Below are 20316 nucleotides of genomic sequence, written 5' to 3'. Positions count from 1 at the left end.
ACTGTCTCTTCTTTCTTCGGATTTTCTCTAGAACATCCCGGATGATCATTCAAGGTTGATCCTGGTTTTTCGTTGTAGTGACCGTGCTTTGTAATCCAATCTGAAGTCCTGTGGTGAGATGATGCGACACTCAATCGTGACAGAATTGATCCACTATGAGATGAACTAGATTTTCTGATTTCATTTTCTTTGGATTTTAAGATATTCAGTCTGTCTAATTCCTTAAGTTTTCGTTCAAGATCCATTTTTGCTTTTTCCATTTCCATTTTCTTTTGTTCTTCCATTTCCTTGATCTTAAATTCTTGTTCTAATCGTTCCTTCTCCCTCTCAATCTCTTGTAAATCAATTAGTTCTTGTAGCTCATCTTCAGCTTCTGTTTTTCTCGAGGATCTAATTGATTTGTTCTCAATGATTTTTGTTTATCTACTCTGCTCTCAGGTCTTCTTATATTCGCACCTCTCAGGCTCAACGAATTCATATCATCCATAGGTTGGCTCGTTATTTCTTGCGAAGGACCATTGTTAACACCGCTGCCCCCGCCATCACTAATATAATTTGTTTTGTCCTCCACCACTTCCAAACCGGAGGAGGACATCATAGTTAATATTATTAGTATTGGCAGAACGCAGGTTGTTGGTAATTTTAGTAGTAAAACAGTTATAAAAGAAAGAGAAGAGAGAGGTCTAGTCTGGATGAACTACAGAATGTAATTGAATATTTGTTTACAAAATATAAATAAACACTAAACAGCTGAACATATGATATTAAATATAAAACACAAAAGGAAAATTAATAGTTCACAACCAAAGGTAAAGATTATGAGTGGTGACAGGAGGGTCAAATATTGTAAAGAGGAAGTGTTTGGCAATGTTGTGTGAGTAGTGTCATAGATAAAACATACTCCCTTAGTAGATTTCTCATCCTTATGGAACAGCTGAAGACAATTTTATTGTTAGTTCTGTACGGTTTTCTGTAGAGGTCGTGTTTTGTTTACACTTTGTTTCCCGTTATTACAGCCATTTAAATCCTCGTTTAACCAAATAATACGATCTAATCATAAACAATAACTCGTCCCCTAGTTATATAACCAAACAGTAAAGCACAAATCAAGAAATTAGCTCTAAAATAATAGAAACAAAGTTTCGTCAACACTAGCACCCATGTGTCACGTACATGAACTAGACACGAAAAACGTGCTTCAAAATTTACAATGGGATGAGAAGTCTACTTGTGTTGGTTAGTCTATGGTAGTGTTGTTAAACAATAACTTGTTGTGCTGACCTACTGAAGGCTGTTGCTTTAAGTAGGCCAGTGCACTTGATCAAGGGGTCAGTTTTGTGGGTAGTGTTTGGGTGGTGCACCAGAGGACGGGGTCCTGCTGGGTGAGCTGGAGCCCAAGGCCCCTGGCCTTGGGTCCAGGTAAGAAATTGTAAATGGTTTTCAAAATTGGGGTTTAAGCTACTAACTGATTTATACAGTTCCAGTCTACTCTACCTTTTTGATTGTTAGTTTAGCTTTGTATTCTTTGTGTTGTTTTGAGTAATAATAAAGTTGGGTTTTGTAAGGAGTGCTGAGTTTCATTCCTGAGCTACGTCACCCAAAGTAACAGTATGTATTCTAAGGTGGAAATACATACCGTCACAATTAAAGAGTAGTAAGTACTTCATTTTTATTGGGTATAAATTTTGTCCGCCATCTTGGATCCGCCATAATGGATACAAAGTTTTTTTTTCAAACGTAAAGGTTTGACTGTGAAATTTGTATGTGACCCATAGTTTCAAACTAGAATTTTACACTGATTACAATGTCACAATTCGTTTTTAAATTTCTTCATCCATTCTAAAGTTATGATACATTTTGATATCTTTATTTTAGCCCATTTTAACATTGTGCATTTAAAAAATAAGATCATAATCTCAAAATAGTGTAGATAAAGATAAGTAACACCACCAGTCATTGTTGTCCTATTTTCACTTATGGATGTATTTTTTCGGCCGCCGGCCACCATCTTAAACCCACCATTTTGAAATGTGATAAATTATTTTAAATATGAAGGTGGTGTTGTTACCAATAATTTTGTAATAATTTTTTATGCTGAACTCAATGCCGCAATCCGTTTTCCATTTTTATATTTGGTTTTTGAAATATTGACATTTTAAATAAAATAATAATTGTAGGCTAATATTTCATCAAGAAAGCTTGATAACAAAAAAATCCCCCAAGGGGATCCAAGATGGCGGCCAAAAATTTATACCCAATAAAAATGAAGTACTTACTACTCTACAATGTTTTGACGTGGTCCGGGAGTTTTAAGAAACGTATATATCTTAGTAAAACTTATATATTAAAAAGCTTTTGGAAAACTTATGACAATTAGCCTAACCATAATACTGGGCCGATTAACACGCGCGTTGTACCAAAAGAAGGTTATGGAAGAAATTCTAATCGCATGTTTTATTTACAGCGTGGGGTTAAAATAGAGAAGTTTGCACAATACATACTTTTGGTCAAGTTTTTGACCACGGGGCGAGCTCTCGTTTAATATAATTTTTTTTCAAGTTTTACCAAACATTTTAATTCAAGCTTTTACAAAGGAAATTAAATGTCTTCAGAGTTACACCTAACTACACTGAGGGGTTTATAACTACATTTACTCCAAGCTACAGTTATTATTACGGAGCAGAACGTTTAACACCCTGACTTATCTTCAGTACACACTGCCTAACTTGACAACTCGGGACATTACAGGAAACTTTGTACCATTCAGAATAATTTATGTGGTAGTTTAACTCTATTAAAAATACATCCTTAACATGTCACAAATACAACATCTCTACTACTGTTTAGTTATTATTAACTAGCTGTTTGCTTGCTCTTTGCGTAAACTTGTTAAGTTTACTATATAAGTTTATTTCCGACTATATAAACATCATAGTTTTGTGTCAGTGAGATTAACCTAATTTATTGTGGCATTTTAGTTTTATCAACTTCTAATAATATGTGTGATTAGTGATGAAGAAAGTAGAATTGAACTTAAGGAAATTGACAGGAAAGCAGGCTTACCTTTAAAATAAGTCCATAGAGACACATAAAACATCACAAAATTATTGAAAAAATAATTACAATCACAATAATTATAATCACAAAAATAATTACTGTTTTATGTTTTATGTGTCTCTATGGACTTATTTTAAAGGTAAGCCTGCTTTCCTGTCAATTTCCTTAATAATTCCTGGCAAATGCCCTATCTTTTTATAAGATAACCTTAAATAGAATTGAACTTAGTTTTTTATTGCATTTTAATTTTTAAGTGAGCACTTGTGATGTATGGTTCTGTTCTGTTAATATTTTTCCTACAGTCACCTAACGATGCACATGTTCTCTCACTGATTTGAGAAAGCAAAGTGGCCAATTCGCTCATCAGTGAGACAATGTTAACATTGTCTCACTCTAATTACTTTGTCTCACTCCAGATTTGCAACGTGAAGGTACGAAAGTGACCAATTCGCTCATCAGTGAGACAATGTTAACATTGTCTCACTCTAATTACTTTGTCTCACTCCAGATTTGCGACGTGAAGGCACGTTTCTTTACCAATTTATTTGTTTTATGGTACAACTGTAGGAAAAATATAATGTGCAACTCGAGTGCAAAGTGCAATCGCCTCACTCGAGAAACCATTCATCACTCGCCTACCATTCCTCCTCTCGAGTGAGGCAATTGCTCACTTTGCTCACTAGTTGTACAAATAACTATTGTAGTTGTTTAAACTGTTTCATAGTATCTACACTGAGGTTAAATGTTAATGGCAAGTTCGTTCCACACAATAGGCCTATCATTCACATCAGAGGAGACGAAGCGTGTTTATTTATTTCACCGTCATTTATAACTCACCTTACACACATACACACACTAACACTGTGTGCGAAGCAATTGTTGATAATGTGAAGAACTGGGACTACTTTTCAATCTTATTCTACGACAGTGACGGGAAGAATTGCCTAAATTCTAGAGAATACTTCTATTAAATGTCGAAGCTGTTTACCTTTGGTGGGTTGTGTGAGCTGATTGTAGCTTCACAACTATTCAAATTTGTCAAGTTTAGTGATGGACGTAATTCTGTGAAAAGACTCAGATTTACACAATCCCTGTCTAGCGGGCACTTCGACGTTTTAGAGCCACAAAAAGAGACTGTTTCTCCCAATCGTCAGCCAATTCCAGAATCTCAACAAAATACATTAAGGAGTAAGGTGCACAGACAAACAAAGAAATAGCAGGTGAAGGACGCAAGCGATAGGTTTTCAACAAACTCATCCTGAAATATTTGCCAAAGATTTAATGGATGGTGACGACACATCTATCAACAATGACATATAATCCGAAAACAGACTATGAAGGAGATAGCTCATCGGTGGTGATAGGTACCATGATGACGTTTAAATTTAAGTACTGCGAAGCCTTAAAATGGAAAGAAGAAACACCGGGCATGTACTGCAATGGTGGTAGTGCAACTACTACCTTTGCAGCACCTACCTAAACATTTATGCAGTCTGGTCATGGGCAACCACCCTGAGCATATACACTTTATGGACCGGGTGAGACATAATAATAGCTGCTTTAATATGACATCGATTGGAGCAAAACAGGTTTTAGCTGAATTGTTGACTGAAGGCTTGAACACTAATTTATAAAAAATTTCAACCTATCTGAAAGTTACTGTTGCGAAACACGGGTATTCCGCTAGTTAATATTATAAATGTGAAAGTATTAATTAATATTAAGTATGATAACATCAACAAAATCAAACAAAGAGGCTTTTTTTACACAAAAGATATTGTGTACAGGGATATATTATGACACATATAGATAATTTATTCTGACAGATAGATAATTTGATTCTGAGATTGTTTAAATATTACAATTATTTGTTTTACATTTGAGCTTCTTAGGGATTTATGTCCCTACAATCCACTAGTGGTTTTGGTTTACTTATTTTTTTTATAGCAACCCAGTAGATGCACAGGCAGCACTTGCTTATGACTGCTGATTTTCTTAAAATATTAAAAGGTAATGCAGAAATATTATTTTTTGTTGTTTTAGTTTATATTTTGTAATTGTTTATGTATTTAAAATTATGTATTTTGTTTACTGTACATTATGTGGAAAATAAACATATTATTTCATTTCATCAAAAAAAAAGAGAAAAAACAGATTACAACAAAAATTGGAGGAAACAACAGACCTCCTGTTATTTTTGCACATGAAAATTTACAGAAATGCAATAATCACATCACACTGCAATGATAGTTGGAGTTGGCGGCCATTTAGCTACGGGCTTTCGCTCGACCAATCCCCACCCCACTAGGTACTCCCATCACGAGCATTAAAATCTATTTTTTTAAATTTTACAATAAAATCAACCTTTCTGCCAATAAAAGGTTTTTCGGTCCTATTGCATTTAAATGACAGTTATATGGCCGTGGCTACTGGCCTGACAACAAGTTACTAGTGTCAAGCAAAAGGTCCCTTGCCCCACTAACAAGCCATAACCTAACCTACTTGTTTTAGTTTATTTGAATGTTACGGTATTAGTTTTGTTCAAGGAAAGGCTCTAGGCCAGGATTTGTAATTGTAGAATAAGGGGGATAGCTTCTAGCATACCTTAGAAGAAATACAGGTAGGCTATAGAACACACAGAAGAGACACACTGAACAGTGAACACACAATTATGGGGGACTTTGTCAAGTGTAGTGCAAGTGATAGAGAGTTTTCAAAATGGTTTCCTAGTTGTGGTATTAAGTCATACGGTAACAGCTCCCTTGGACAGTAAACAAAAGTTAAATCCTAAAAATATGATGCCATATACTGTTGAGGTATGATTAATTCTGATCCGATAAAGTATTATATGAAGTTAAGAGTATAGGTAATGTTTAAGTAGTTTAATGTATTTACATGTAGAACCAATTAGAATACACTAAGAATGAAATTAGAATATATACATTAAAAATAAATACTGATCTCTAAATTATTTCACTCAGGCTTATAAGTTGTACTGGATTGAAACATAATTTGGCCTTCTACATTGATAGGGCAGACAGTAATGTCGAGGAGCAGCTTGAGGTCCAGAGGTTGAAGCAGTGCCAAGTTTCGCTTTGCTGAATGTGCCCAGTACATGAAATGACCATTTACAAATATCTGAAAAATTAAACAGATAACAAGTGACGGTTTATATGGCTAGAGCAGAACAACAATATCTAGAAAGGGTAGTAGATAGCAATATCTCCTCTATTGGTACAGCACAGTCATCTTGAGATTATTTCAGCGAATTTCCTATATAGGGAAGAAGCTTGTGCGTCTCATAATAAGACCTAGACTTGGGACCGATTAACTTTTTTGTTTTGATGTCCCAAAAGTCTAAATACACCATCAGTTCCTAAGTCTTATACTATATAATACACTTGTACAAGTCTGTTTGCATGATAACTCGATTTAAAATAATCCAATTTTGATTAAAATTAGTAAACCCACATTTGCAAACCAGCATGATAGGAATGGGAACGAGGTTTAATGGGGTAAGAGTTGTTTTTCCCATTTTTGACCCTCAAAGTTTTGCAATTTCTATCCAAACCGTTTTAAATAGCTTGAAAACAAATAATTTTGTACAAGTGTTTACATGATTGATGGTTACGAAAAAAATTTGTTAATTTAAATTCTATGTTATTTTTAGGAAGAATAAGTAAACTTGCTTATAGATATTTTTATCAAAATTGGCAAACATATTGCTTTATTAAACTATAAACATTTCACTAAAAAACAATAACATACTTTATTACATACCCTGTAGCAGCAAACCAAAGTGCTGATTGAACCTAACGTTAAATAGGAAATAACACTGGCATATTTGTGATGTGGAAAGCGAAAAGGGACCTCTTGTCGCTCAATGTTATTTCGCCATAACGACAAGAGGTCCCATTTCTAATATTCACTTTATAAAGAAACATTAGTCCAAAAATTGAATTGTCCTGCATTCTAGTGGAAGTTTAGAGAACTTCAACAAATTCAGTTAACGGAGAACAAAATATCTCACAAATTTTGCGGTCACGACAAGAGGTACCTTTTCTTATCTTATGGAGAAATAACTTAGGGCCGACAAGAGGTCCCTTTTCTGAAGTGCGATTTTTACGACATGCTTCGATAAAACAATTATTTAAATTAAAACTACAGTGAGTTAAGAAAAAAAATTGGTATTGCCTCCAAAGAGGACATTATAAGCTTTCTTTTGATACCAAAATCATTTCTTAAATACGAAAAAAAACTGTTTTTATCCGTATTTGAAATTTTCAAAACAGTTTTTCTCCAAATGACCCTTTTCCATAACAAAACTTCAAAGTCCTATAACTTTGACAGAAAAAATCGTTGATGCATGGGATTTGCACCAAGTAATTCGGAATTTATTAAGGATTTCAAATATATATATAACTCAAAATCGAAAATTCCCGACAAGAGGTCCCTATTCGCTTTCCACATCACATTTAAGGAAATATTTTAGTACTGTGGAAATTTGTTTAGTCTCCAGGTTTGCTGTGCGGTATCACTGAGGAATGTTAATTGACAGTGTATTACCAATGTACTAGTAGTATTCATATGCTTGCACCTGTAGTATGTTAGGTAATTAGCAGCATCTAGCTATTGTAATACAATACATATCTGTTTTTGTGGTAACTGTTATTGTCAGCATAAGTTGCCCCTATTATTCTACCCCTTGCATCGATCAAAGTTTCAGTTAGTACCTACTACATTGTAACTGTTTTTTACTCCCACCTGAAATCCAACAACTTCTGCTGGCGGTGGAGGTCCCCATTCAATCATTAGACTGTTGTCATCAAGTTTTTTTACTATTTTTACGTTTAGTGGATTGAGGCTTGAGTATTTTTCATTGCTCTGAAATAGTTAAATTATGCTCAGTTTCATTTGTAAGTTACAAGCAAATCTGTAAACTTAACATACCGAGAATGGCCTACAACGAAAGTATTTATGATAGCCTATATTAAAAATTTTGAAATGTACATTTTGTAAAAAGTGCAAAATGCACATTTTTACAATATAAAATTAATAATTTACATTAAAGTATACAAGTTTCCATCTCAAAATGTAGCATGAAATCCATTAATTAAAATGTGCTAAGCCATAGCTTTGTTCGGTAAGGTACACTATTACTTTGCTAAAAGATTGAAATCATCAAAGATTGTATAGTTTAAATATGAAATCACCATCATGAATTCTGGGTAGTTCTGAGGCTCTTCCCCTTTGAGATACATGAGTAGAGTATCTACGTCAAAGTCATATGTCTTGACAGGGTCACTGCTTGTGGCTTCCTCTAGACCCTTGATGCTGCCAGGCGACTGGCTGTTGTGGAATATCTCACGTAATTGGTCAGCCATTGACTTGATCAGGTGATCCTTCTCCCACAGTTTACGTTGAACAATTTGTGTTTCTATCTTGGGTTCATCAATTTTCTTCGTTGGCAGACTTGGTTCCTGCAAAAAGACAGTGATAATGTTTCTAAGAGCATAATAAATCCTAACTATTGAAATAGAGGAATTCTTTTGATCAGAATATTGATCTTAATTTATTTTAATAGATTAGACTGTATAACTTACAGCCTGCGTGGTTTCAGAAAACATTATTTACCATATAAACAAATTTATTAGGCTCCATATTTTAACCTTGTACAAACAGAATTATACTTTTTTAGATAAAAAATACAGATCCATTGCATTAGGTTTTATTTGAGAGAAACAACTCACCTTTCCTTTGCTGATTTCAAGTGGAACTGATTTAATGTCTACACCTGCAACAGGACAATGACAGTTTGTTTTAAGTTGTTTTATATTTTTAAGTTAACATATTTTTAGGAAAATAATTAAGAAGGATGTATAAATATTAGCTCAACTAATACTTTTAAATCGTATCCATGAATATTCGTACATGGAGATTATACAGCCACGGCTTACCATGCAAAGCACATTGCTGTCATATATCATCTGTCATATGTTGGCTACAGTGTCAGACAATTAAAATAATAGGGACTAACCAGACAAATAATTCAGTTCATATTTCTTGGCATAGAGCTAAAAGGTATCTTTTACGTTAAAACTAGTAACGTAACATATGTTTTGAAAATAAGATATTTAGCTAAATATTGTTCCTGTAAACAAAGAGGGATATGATGAAAAAGTTCCTGATATTGTAGCCATGGTAAAGAGTAAAAGCCTAAGATTGGCTGGTTGTGTAGAAAGGAGAAAAAGACAGAATATACTAAAGAATAATAACTTATGAAAAATTTTGAGACACGCCCCTCTGTTAGCAAAACTAAATTTAAAGGCGGGGAGATGGGTTTAGAGTGAGCTGCAACGTATGTGTCAACAAAATATGTAAAGAGGAACTTTACATGAGGAAGGATGCATGAACTCGTATGGATAAATTTGTTCAACAAAGAACCAGTCCATCAATAAATTATTGTAGTAAGGGTAACTCTTGAAAGTCAAACCTATAGTTTTCCAATCCTTTCAGGATCCTTTCAGGTAACAGCTAGTTAAAATAACATTAGATTTAACGAGTGCTTAGGTTTGCTGCTACGGGGAGGGTAAAAAGTGTTTTTTGACCATACGTCAATAGTATAGGATGAAATAAATAAATTTGCCAAATTTTATCAACATATACAATTATCCATAAACAAGTAAACTCCAACAGTTTTCATTTTCTACATAAGAATAACATGAGAATTTTAAATTACACTTTTTTAGAATTTTCTCCGTTACCGTTAACCATACAACAGCGCTTCAGTATACTAAATTATTTCTTTCTCTACAAAATGGTTTAGTAAGATATTGCAAATTTTTTTTTGGTCAAATATGGAAAAAAACCATTTTTACCCCATAAAACCCCCCATAAACCTCCGTTCCCATGGTCAGATTATGTTGGTTCGCAAACTAGTTTTCATAAAAGGTAGCTTTACATTTTTAAACCGAATTTAATCAAAATCGGATCATTTTTGCTCGAGTTATCGTGCTAACGGACACACATAACTTATATATATACTGTACCATACTAGCAGAGCACCCGTCCTTCATACGGGGTTGGCATATAAGTATAAAATGCTTATTGCAGTTATACTCAAGTTTTGCGTTTGCAATGGGGGGAGGACACAGTTTGATAGAATTTGGTTCATAAATTTACGGTACAGTATGATAAAGTATAACACATCTACCATTGCCATAATGTTCTACCATTGCACCTAAACAATAGAAAAAATTAAATTATCAAACATTTGCACAATATCACAAATTATTCATTAAATTAAAAACTCAAACCTAACTGTAAACAATCCTACTTTGACAGTTCTCATTGTGTATCACAGCTTTTTGTTGCTGCTTAGTTCAAATTAGCTGTTGTCATATATGCACAAACAAAATAATAATAGTGCTGCACCCTGCTGGGAAACCTTATAACTTTTTAATGCTATTGCATATTATAGAACCAACTTGTAAAGTTGAAACAGCTGACTAAATTCTTTAATCTATATCTAAAAAAGCGGAACTATGTATGTATGTGTGTGTGTGTGTGTGTATATACGTTATGGACTCCGAAACCGCTAGACAGATTGTAATGAAACTTTCAGGCATTGTTAAGTATCTTTCAAGGATGGTTCGAGTGAAGTTTGGTGCAGATCCGTCAAAAGGGCTCTGCCCTAGAGGGTTAAAGTGGGCCAATGTCAGACTTTTTGATCTACAATGTTTACAAATAAATATAATTTAAAAGCAGATGTTTACTTTCACCAACTGTTTTGTAGGTTTGAATAATCACAACATTCTGTATTAGCATTAGTCATGATTTGAAATAGTGCCACAGTGTTTCTACAGAGTGCAGCACAGCAAACTATTTACTTTTTAATAAGTCCAAATGTATTAAACCCCAATCGCAGCACACCTGTGCACTCAACAACGTTTAAATTCTTTAATGTTAAATATTAAACCTTTATCAAAGTTTATAAACAATAAAAGGGATGACTTTTTAAAATTTATGACAACAGCTAATTTGCAACCAAAAGGTGAGTGAGCGTAGCGAACGAACATCAACCTGGAGGCGAGTAAGCGTAGCGAACGAGCTAACCTGAAAACAAGTGAGCGCAGCGAACAATTTTCAACCTGAAGGTGAGTGAGCGTAGCGAGCGAACTTCAACCAGGACGTTATTGAGCCATGCGAATACTTATGAAGTTAAGCGGGGCAAAGCCCGCGGGTACGGCTAATTCCCTTTAAATATGAATACTCATAAGGTTAACATGGGGAACTACAGACCCACTGGGGCAGAGCCCGAAAGGATTTTTGAGATAAGAATATGCCTAAATGTTAATAGGGAATGTGAGCTATCATCATGCCAAATTTCAGCCCAATCCGTCCAGTAGTTTATGCAAGATTGAGCAACACACAAACATACACACAAACTCACAAACTTTCAGATTTATAATATTAGTAAGATATATATATGTATTTGATCGGATGGTGTTTTTGGCCTCTAGAGACCTCAAAACAAAAAAATAAATCGGTCCCGGGTTCAGGTCTTACCATGAGACCTACGGTAATAGCTTATTCCCTATATGGGAAATTCGCTAATAATTAACAGTATTTTATTTCATTTAAAGTATGAGATGTAAAGACTCTTATGAAATAGGTAATTAGAACACCTACAAAAACTCAATAGGCCTGTAACAACTGAAAACGTATGCTTACCTTCTTTAACTAATGTTAACATATCTTCTGTGGCTGTAGTGTCTACCTTAACAGGTCTACCATCAGTCGTTTTTAAGGGATGAGTTTTTGGCTCTGCAACCATTTTAACTTGGCCAACAACTTTTTTTGTAGGGTCATCTATGGCACCACTTCTTATGGGCTTGGTGTCTGCACGAACTGACAATTTCTGTTGCGGTATTTCTGGTTCATTATTAGATTGTGAAGAAGCTAAAACAGTTGTTTCTTCAAGAGGATCAATATTATCCAGCTTTATGGTTAAAGTACCGCTAGCGTTCCTTGAAGACTTTTCAGGGATAAGTTGCACCTTGGAATGAATAGGCTTGTTTTGTACTGCTTCAGTAGTATATCCTTTAGGTAGTGACTCTTTTGTTGACAATGTAAGTTCTGTTTTAGAAATGACATCAGATGTGAGTGATATTCCCTTTTGGCCATTTTCAGTTTCTAGTGAGACCTCATGAGGAGCTCTCAACGAAGGTACTAATTTGGTTTTCGACTTATTAGTAGAATCATCAATAACAGAAGGAAGTGATTTTGACTCTCTCTCTATTGCAGATAATTCACCTTTAGGTGGGACAAGTAGTTTTTCTTTGAATTCAGATGTTCTAGATTGTGATTTGGTCACTTCTGTGTCAGGTAAAACATCAGAAGTTTTTTCTATATGTTCTTCATTTCCTGACATGTCCTGAGGTCCCACACCAGGTGCTGTTGATTTGTGTACTATTTCACTTCCCGTAACACCAACAGGATCCACAATACTTTGACTAACTGGTTTTGGTTCTATTTCAGATTTTGATAATTTGCTTTGTAGGGTTTCAGGAAAATGTTCTTTAGACAGTGGTTCCATTTTTGATAGTGTTTTACTATCGGTTTTAGATATGAGATCAGATGTCTGTGATTTGATTCCTTGTACATTTGCCATTTTTGGTGAGTCATCATGAGAAGCTGTTGAAGATAGTAATTTGGTTTTTGGTTCACTCATGGAACCATCAATAATGGGAATAACCAATGTTGGAAGAGCCTTTTCTTGCACAGAAATAATGGGAGCAAGTAATTTTGACTCTCCCTCTAGTTCAGATAATTTATTTTTAGGTGGTATATGTAGTTGTGTTTTAGATTCTGATGTTCTAGATTGTGATTTTGTCACTTCTTTATCAGGTAAAACATCAGGAGTTTTTTCTATATGTTCTTCATTTCCTGACATGTCCTGAGGTCCCACACCAGGTGCTGTTGATTTGTGTACTATGTCACTTCCCGTAACACCAACAGGATCCACAATAGTTTGACTAACTGGTTTTGGTTCTATTTCAGATTTTGATAATTTGCTTTGTAGGGTTTCAGGAATATGTTCTTTAGATAGTGGTTCCTGTTTTAATGGTGTTGTACTATCGGTTTTAGAAATGAGACCATAAGTCTGAGATATAATTCCTTGTACATCTGCCATTTTTGGTGAGTCATCATGAGAAGCTGTTGAAGATAGTAATTTGGTTTTTGGTTTACTTATGGAACCATCAATAATGGGAGTAAGCACTGATGGAAGAGCCTTTCCTTGCACAGAAATAATGGGAGTAAGTAATTTTGACTCTCCCTCTAGTTCAGATAATTTATTTTCAGGTGGTAAATGTAGTTGTGTTTTGGATTCTGATGTTCTAGATTGTGATTTAGTCACTTCTGTGACAAGTAAAACATCAGAGGTATTTTCTATATGTTCTTCATTTTCTGACATGTCCTGAGGTCCCATACCAGATGCTGTTGATTTGTGTACTATTTCACTTCCCGTAACACCAACAGGATCCACAATAGTTTTACTAACTGTTTGTGGTTCTTTTTCAGATTTAGATAATTTGCTTTGTAGGGTTTCAGGAACATGTTCTTTAGATAGTGGTTCCATTTTTGATGGCATTTTACTATCGGTTTTAGAAATGATACCAGCTGTCTGTGATATAATTCCTTGTACATCTGCCATTTTTGGTGAGTCATCATGAGAAGCTGTTGAAGATAGTAATTTGGTTTTTGGTTCACTCATGGAACCATCAATAATGGGAGTAATCACTGATGGAAGAGCCTTTTCTTGCACAGAAATAATGGGAGTAAGTAATTTTGACTCTCCCTCTAGTTCAGATAATTTATTTTCAGGTGGTAAATGTAGTTGTGTTTTGGATTCTGATGTTCTAGATTGTGATTTAGTCACTTCTGTGTCAGGTAAAACTTTGGAGGTATTTTCTGTATGTTCTTCATTTTCTGACATGTCCTGAGGTCCCACACCAGACACTGTTGATTTGTGTACTATTTCACTTCCTGTAACAACAACAGGATCCACAATAGTTTGACTAACTGGTTGTGGTTCTATTTCAGATTTAGATAATTTGCTTTGTAGGGTTTCAGGAACATGTTCTTTAGATAGTGGTTCCTGTTTTAATGGTGTTGTACTATCGGTTTTAGGAATGAGACCATAAGTCTGTGATATAACTCCTTGTACATCTGCTATTTTTGGTGAGTCGTCATGAGAAGCTGTTGAAGATACTAATTTGGTTTTTGATTCACTTATGGAACCATCAATAATGGGAGAAACCAATGATGGGAGAGCCTTTCCTTGCACAGAAATAATGGGACCACTCATGGAACCATCAATAATGGGAGTAAGTAATTTTGAATCTCCCTCTAGTTCGGATATTTTATTTTCAGGTGGTATATGTAATTGTGTTTTAGATTCTGATGTTCTAGATTGTGATTTGGTCACTTCTGTGTCAAGTAAAACATCAGAAGTTTTTTCTATATGTTCTTCATTTCCTGACATGTCCTGAGGTCCCACACCAGGTGCTGTTGATTTGTGTACTATTTCACTTCCTGTAACACCAACAGGATCCACAATACTTTGACTAACTGGTTTTGGTTCTATTTCAGATTTTGATAATTTGCTTTGTAGGGTTTCAGGAACATGTTCTTTAGATAGTGGTTCCATTTTTGATGGCATTTTACTATCGGTTTTAGAAATGATACCAGCTGTCTGTGATATAATTCCTTGTACATCTGCCATTTTTGGTGAGTCGTCATGAGAAGCTGTTGAAGAAAGTAATTTGGTTTTTGATTCACTCATGGAACCATCAATAATGGGAGTAACCAATGATGGGAGAGCCTTTCCTTGGACTGAAATAATGGGAGTAAGTAATTTTGACTCTCCCTCTAGTTCGGATAATTTGCTTTCAAGTGGTATATGTAACTGTGTTTTAGGTTCTGATCTTCTAGATTGTGATTTTGTCACTTCTGTTTCAGGTAAAACATCAGAGGTCTTTTCTGTATGTTCTTCATTTTCTGACATGTCCTGAGGTCCCACACCAGATGCTGTTGATTTGTGTACTATTTCACTTCCTGTAACACCAACAGGATCCACAATAGTTTGACTAACTGGTTGTGGTTCTATTTCAGATTTTGATAATTTGCTTTGTAGGGTTTCAGGAACATGTTCTTTAGACAGTGGTTCCATTTTTGATGGTGTTTTACTATCGGTTTTAGATATGAGATCAGATGTCTGTGATTTGATTCCTTGTACATTTGCTACTTCTGGTGTGACCTCATGAGAAGCTGTTAAAGATTCTAAATTGGTTTTTAGTTTAGTACTCGTAGAACCATCAATAATGGTAGAAAGTAATTTTGACTCTCCCTCCATTTCGGATAATTTATTTTCAGAACTTTTAATAAGTTGTACTTTAGATGGTAATGTAGTTGCTTCTTTGTCAGGTAAGGCATTCAATGTTTTCTCTTTTTCTTCTTCATTGTCAAACATTTGTTGAGGTTCTTCATTTGATAATGTCAGCTCATTAGACACCTTTGAATGCTTTTCCAGGTTTTCACTTGATTTTGAGAATTTATCATGAGATTCTGTTGTCTCGGACACAATTTTTTGTTTAGTGATATCTAGAGCTCCAACAGAGCTTGTTCTTTGTTTGATATCATATTTAAGTAATTTGCTTTCTAATCTAGGGTCTAGCTCACATTTTCCTGTTTCTGTTATTTGACTTTCATCTTGTTCTAATAATGCATCCTGATCCATCCGTTTGATAGATAACAGGGAAGATGTATGGACTGGAACATCCATATCTTTGTCTTCAGCCATGTGTTTTAAATCTTCATCTGATTTTATAGGTTTAACTATCATCTCTGAGGCAGTTACAGACTCAAAGATTTGAGGTTTTAGAGAAATTATATCTTTCTGTGGTTTAAATGTGATAACATCTTCCGGAGATAAAATTGACGGTTTGAGATCAATATTTTCAGTGCCTAATAGATCTAAAACATCTGACACGTCAGCATGAGAAGAGGTAGGAGTTTCAGCAGCAGCTACTGCAACAACCTTAGGGTCTATATTTTCAGCCTAAAAAACAAAGTTTTATTGATAAATAAGCTTAGAATTGAATACACGTACATCACAGGCATGAATTTGGAAAATAAATGCTGTCAAAGTTACTATATTTAAGAACCTACTTCAAAATTTGCAACATTATTTGTCTGTTTTTAGCTAACTTCTCCCCCTTGAATGTTCTGTACTGATGTAACCTTTCAGATTGTCAACAAATTCTTAAGAGAATAATAAAAGCATATTTCAGGATTTCAAAAGGAATATTACTTATGAAAATATGGCATTAAAAATTAAAACTAATTTTGGTAAACACAATTTTTCTTGGCCTGCTCACCGAAATTAGTGGGGTGAATGAATTTGGACAGTTACAGCACACAAGTTCAAGTAATTAGCATCATGTTTTACACCTTCGATCTAATGAATCATCTACTTGGTAAATAATACATTAGATTACAATATTGAACCCAAGAAAATACTGAATACATTATGAAATCAAGAAAACTTCAACCTTATAAAAAGACCATAAACAGGGTTTGATAAATGAATAGCCATTTGGTTCAAATAATAAATAAACAAATTAAATGATTAATTTATGTGACAAAAATGAGCAAAATCAGAATAAGTATGTGCTGTCATCTTTATTCCCTTCAGGCATACACCTATACTTAAACTGTTTTTACATCCTTTAACAACTTTCATAATTGACACTATATTAATCAGTTAGTAGATGTAAAAATATCAATAAACTCTTGTACTAGATATTTTGTTTAATAAACAAATATCTATTTCAAATAACTTATCCTTTACCATAATTACTTTAGTTTGTAAATTCATATTTTAATAACATACCTCAGTTTTTGTTGAATATTTTGATAAATTTTCTTTCAATGACCTTACTTCTGCCAAAGATTCTTGCAATCCAGAAATAATTTGTTTGTTGTCAAGCTCTTCCTGTATGTTCTTTTGTGCTTCTTGGTCTATAATGTCTGTAAATAATTTGGTTTGCCTTTTTTCTAGCAATTGAATTTTAGATTGTAATTGCCTTTCTAACGCAGCGTACTCTTCTTCTAAAAACTTTACTCGTTCTTCTTTCTCCCTTAGCTGTTGTGAGGAAGTATTTAGTTTTGTGCTGAGCTCACTTATCTCAAATTGTAAATTCTCACTTATCTTTTTCCAATCAATGTCTTTAGGTTTTAATGCTTCATCAAATGTTATTCTTTGATCGTCTGAAATTGGTGCTTTATTTTGATTAGTTTCTAATCCATCCGTGATTCCAAGTAAAACAGGAGTAGCCTCTCCTTGATTTAATCTATGTATTCCAAATTTATGAGGGACCTGGTTATGTTCATCTGAAATAAACTGTCCAAGTTCTTTTATTCTATTCAATATCATGTCTTCTTCATTTCTTATTAGATCAATTGCTTGTTGAAGTTCCTTCAAGAAAATTATAAGACTCTCGACTTTTTCTCTTGCTTTTACCTCTTCATTGTGGTTTGGTAATGGTTCATCTTCTTTATAGGGTATCTCTATATTTTGAAATAGCTTTAAAAAATATCCTGCAGAAACAATAGGAATGAGGTATTCTGATAATTCAATTTGTTGTACCAAATGTTCTTTTCTTTCTTCCAAAGAAGTTAAATCTGCATTGTATCTATTAATCAACCTTTTTATTTCTTTTCCCAAAGGTGATTCATTGTGTGATCTTGTGCCTTTCGTAAAAGGTAAGACATTTGATGTGGAGATATCCCCTTTGGATATAGTCTTAACAATGTGAGAAGATGGTGGCTGAATCAATTCTGCATTTTCCAATTCAGGTTGTTTTAAATGTGAAGATTTACTAAATGATTGTTTAACAGATGCTTTTGATTGGTTGGATCTCTCTTCTGGACAATTAAATTCACTGTTTTTAAAATTTGTGGTATCAGGACCAACTGATGTTTGTGAAGAAATTAAGTTATTATCAAACTGTTCCGATTCCTTTGGTGAACTGACAGCAATTTCGGACATCTGTGACACATACGGTTGCTTCCTTGTCAAGGGGTCAGAAATGTTTGCACATTCAGAATCAAATACAACAGTTTTTAAAATATATGATTTATCTTTTTTATCTTTTGAATATTCAGAAATCACCCTATTTGGAACAGATCCCTCATTTAAAACAGCCACATCATTGCTGATCCTGTGTGCAGAATCTGTGATTCCGGATTGAGTTTTTTTAGCTATTTCAGTAGATAATACATCCACTGGAGTGTGTGTGGTTTCAGAGCTAGCCAATTTTACAAATGATTCCTTTGTGCCTTTAGATTCCAATGGTGCAATCAAAGACTTGCCAGAAACCTTGGGCAAAAAAGACTGCTTCTTTGTCAATTGATAAGTAACTTCTGATTCACTAGGGTCAGTTAAAGTATTTGATTGATGTTTTTTATCTTCAGATATTTCATGGTATGAATCAAATGTAGTCTTTAGAACAGCCATTTGCTCATCAGAATTCACAGTTTCAACTGGAGGATGTATGTGCCCTGAACCGATTTCATCTTGTTTTTCTGGTTGTTCTTTATTAGATGACTCATTACTAGAAATATGAGGGATTATAGCACCTTTTGCCTTTTCAGACACAAACACATTTACCTCAGACTGTTCAGAAATAACTTTGTTTCCTTCCTTTGACTCAAGCGTTTCATGTTTAGAAATTGTCTGGTCTGAAGTGTATTTATTGGTTGAAGAAGGATGGGCAGTTTTGAATGAAAGCACCAAATCTAAATCCTCCTGACTAGTTTGAGCTTTTTTAGAAGATTTCGCATCAACTGAAACATGTGTGGCTATAGGGCTAGCTACTGTTTGTGATGGGGATAAATGACTGTAGTTTTGCTTGGTTACTGATGAATCAGAAATGTGTGATGTCTCTGAATCCATTGGAGTTTTTGATGGACGTGTCCCATCATCAGCAGATTTAGAAGTTGTGTAGTTAACAACAGGTTTAACAGTTGGAAAAGTCTTGCCTTGATCAGGACTAGCAGATTGAAGGGTTGGTTGCATTAGTTTAGACTCCTCCTTTAACTCCTCTTCTGCAGGACCTCCTAATAATTGTGTGGCAGCTAAAGGACTCTCCGATTGTTTAGCATAAACTTTATTTTCATGATTTAATTCCAATGGCCCAATTGTAGCTATTTCAGATGCAGTACTAACAGTATTAAGTGCAGGTACAATTTTAGATCCTGAATCGTCCAAATTTCTTTCATTTGTTTTAATAACATCAGTAAAACCTTGATCATTTGATGGCGTCATCATTGCATCATGGGATACAGGTTTATGATGATTGACCTAAAATCAGTTACTTTATCATGACATAGCTTGGTCATTAAAACAATTGGAATAATAATTTAAAAATACGTATGATAGCCTTACCCCAGAAAACTTGCAGACTAAGAAAATTTCAATTTGCATGATTGGATTTTGGGTAAAAATTTTTCCAAAAACAAGCCATATATTACAGTATATATTCCTTATTTAAATAACAATAGATTCAAAAAGTACTTATGTTTGCTGCTGCAGGGAAGCGAAAAAAGTGTTGTTTGATAAAATGTTAATAGTGTATTTAAGATGAAATAACTAAACTTGCCTCCTTGCCTGTTTTTGATTTAAATAAATATAGCCTATAAAAAAATTAAATACAACAACTGACATTATTGTGTTTTCTTTTCCCCCATAAAAATCACATAAACATTTTAAATATATATAGTCATTTAGAACTTTCTCTGTAACCTTTAATGTACATCAATGCTTCATTCAGTTTAGAAAATTGTGCATTTCAATGTTTTGAGGGTATACTTTTGATTTTAGGTTCAAAAGTTATGGATATATTAAGTAATAAATAGTATCAGCAATCTCACACACAATTTATCCCATTAGCTTGCCATTAACACCTATGGTGAGCCCCGAATTAATTCTTTTTATGGGTAAAATCACAAAAGTTGCAAACACTCTTGAACTGTAATTTTTTACAGCAATAGGAGTTCTACCATTCTGTTTAGGATTATAAGAACCATAACATATTAAACTTTAATCAAGATCGGTGTGTGTAACTTAGCTACTAACTATTGAGTACCGTACTAAACAACTACATTATTATGCCAATGCCCTCTTTTCTGCTT

The 20316-nt window shown here is 34.2% G+C and overlaps 1 protein-coding gene across 1 annotated transcript in view; it reads right to left on the bottom strand.

Moving 5' to 3' along the window:
- Nucleotides 1-5981: 5981 nt before the first annotated feature.
- The window catches only part of LOC128986335 (uncharacterized), a 30781-nt gene continuing 16446 nt past the window's right edge, over nt 5982-20316 (bottom strand). Inside the window, exons 3-8 of the mRNA XM_054406700.1 lie at nt 17015-19486; nt 11791-16180; nt 8808-8851; nt 8271-8537; nt 7822-7941; nt 5982-6195 (exon numbers count right to left, since the gene is read on the bottom strand). Coding sequence (XP_054262675.1) covers nt 6031-6195; nt 7822-7941; nt 8271-8537; nt 8808-8851; nt 11791-16180; nt 17015-19486 — 7458 coding nt within the window. The 3' untranslated portion in view covers nt 5982-6030. The remainder of the gene's footprint in view (nt 6196-7821; nt 7942-8270; nt 8538-8807; nt 8852-11790; nt 16181-17014; nt 19487-20316) is intronic.

This window comes from Macrosteles quadrilineatus, unplaced genomic scaffold, assembly GCF_028750875.1.
Source record: "Macrosteles quadrilineatus isolate MER2022 unplaced genomic scaffold, UCM_ALF_1.0 Scaffold_1__1_contigs__length_201487025, whole genome shotgun sequence".
Taxonomy (NCBI): Eukaryota; Metazoa; Arthropoda; class Insecta; order Hemiptera; family Cicadellidae; genus Macrosteles; species Macrosteles quadrilineatus.
Note: the sequence above shows the minus strand (reverse complement) of the source record. Positions and strands in the feature narration are given on the sequence as shown.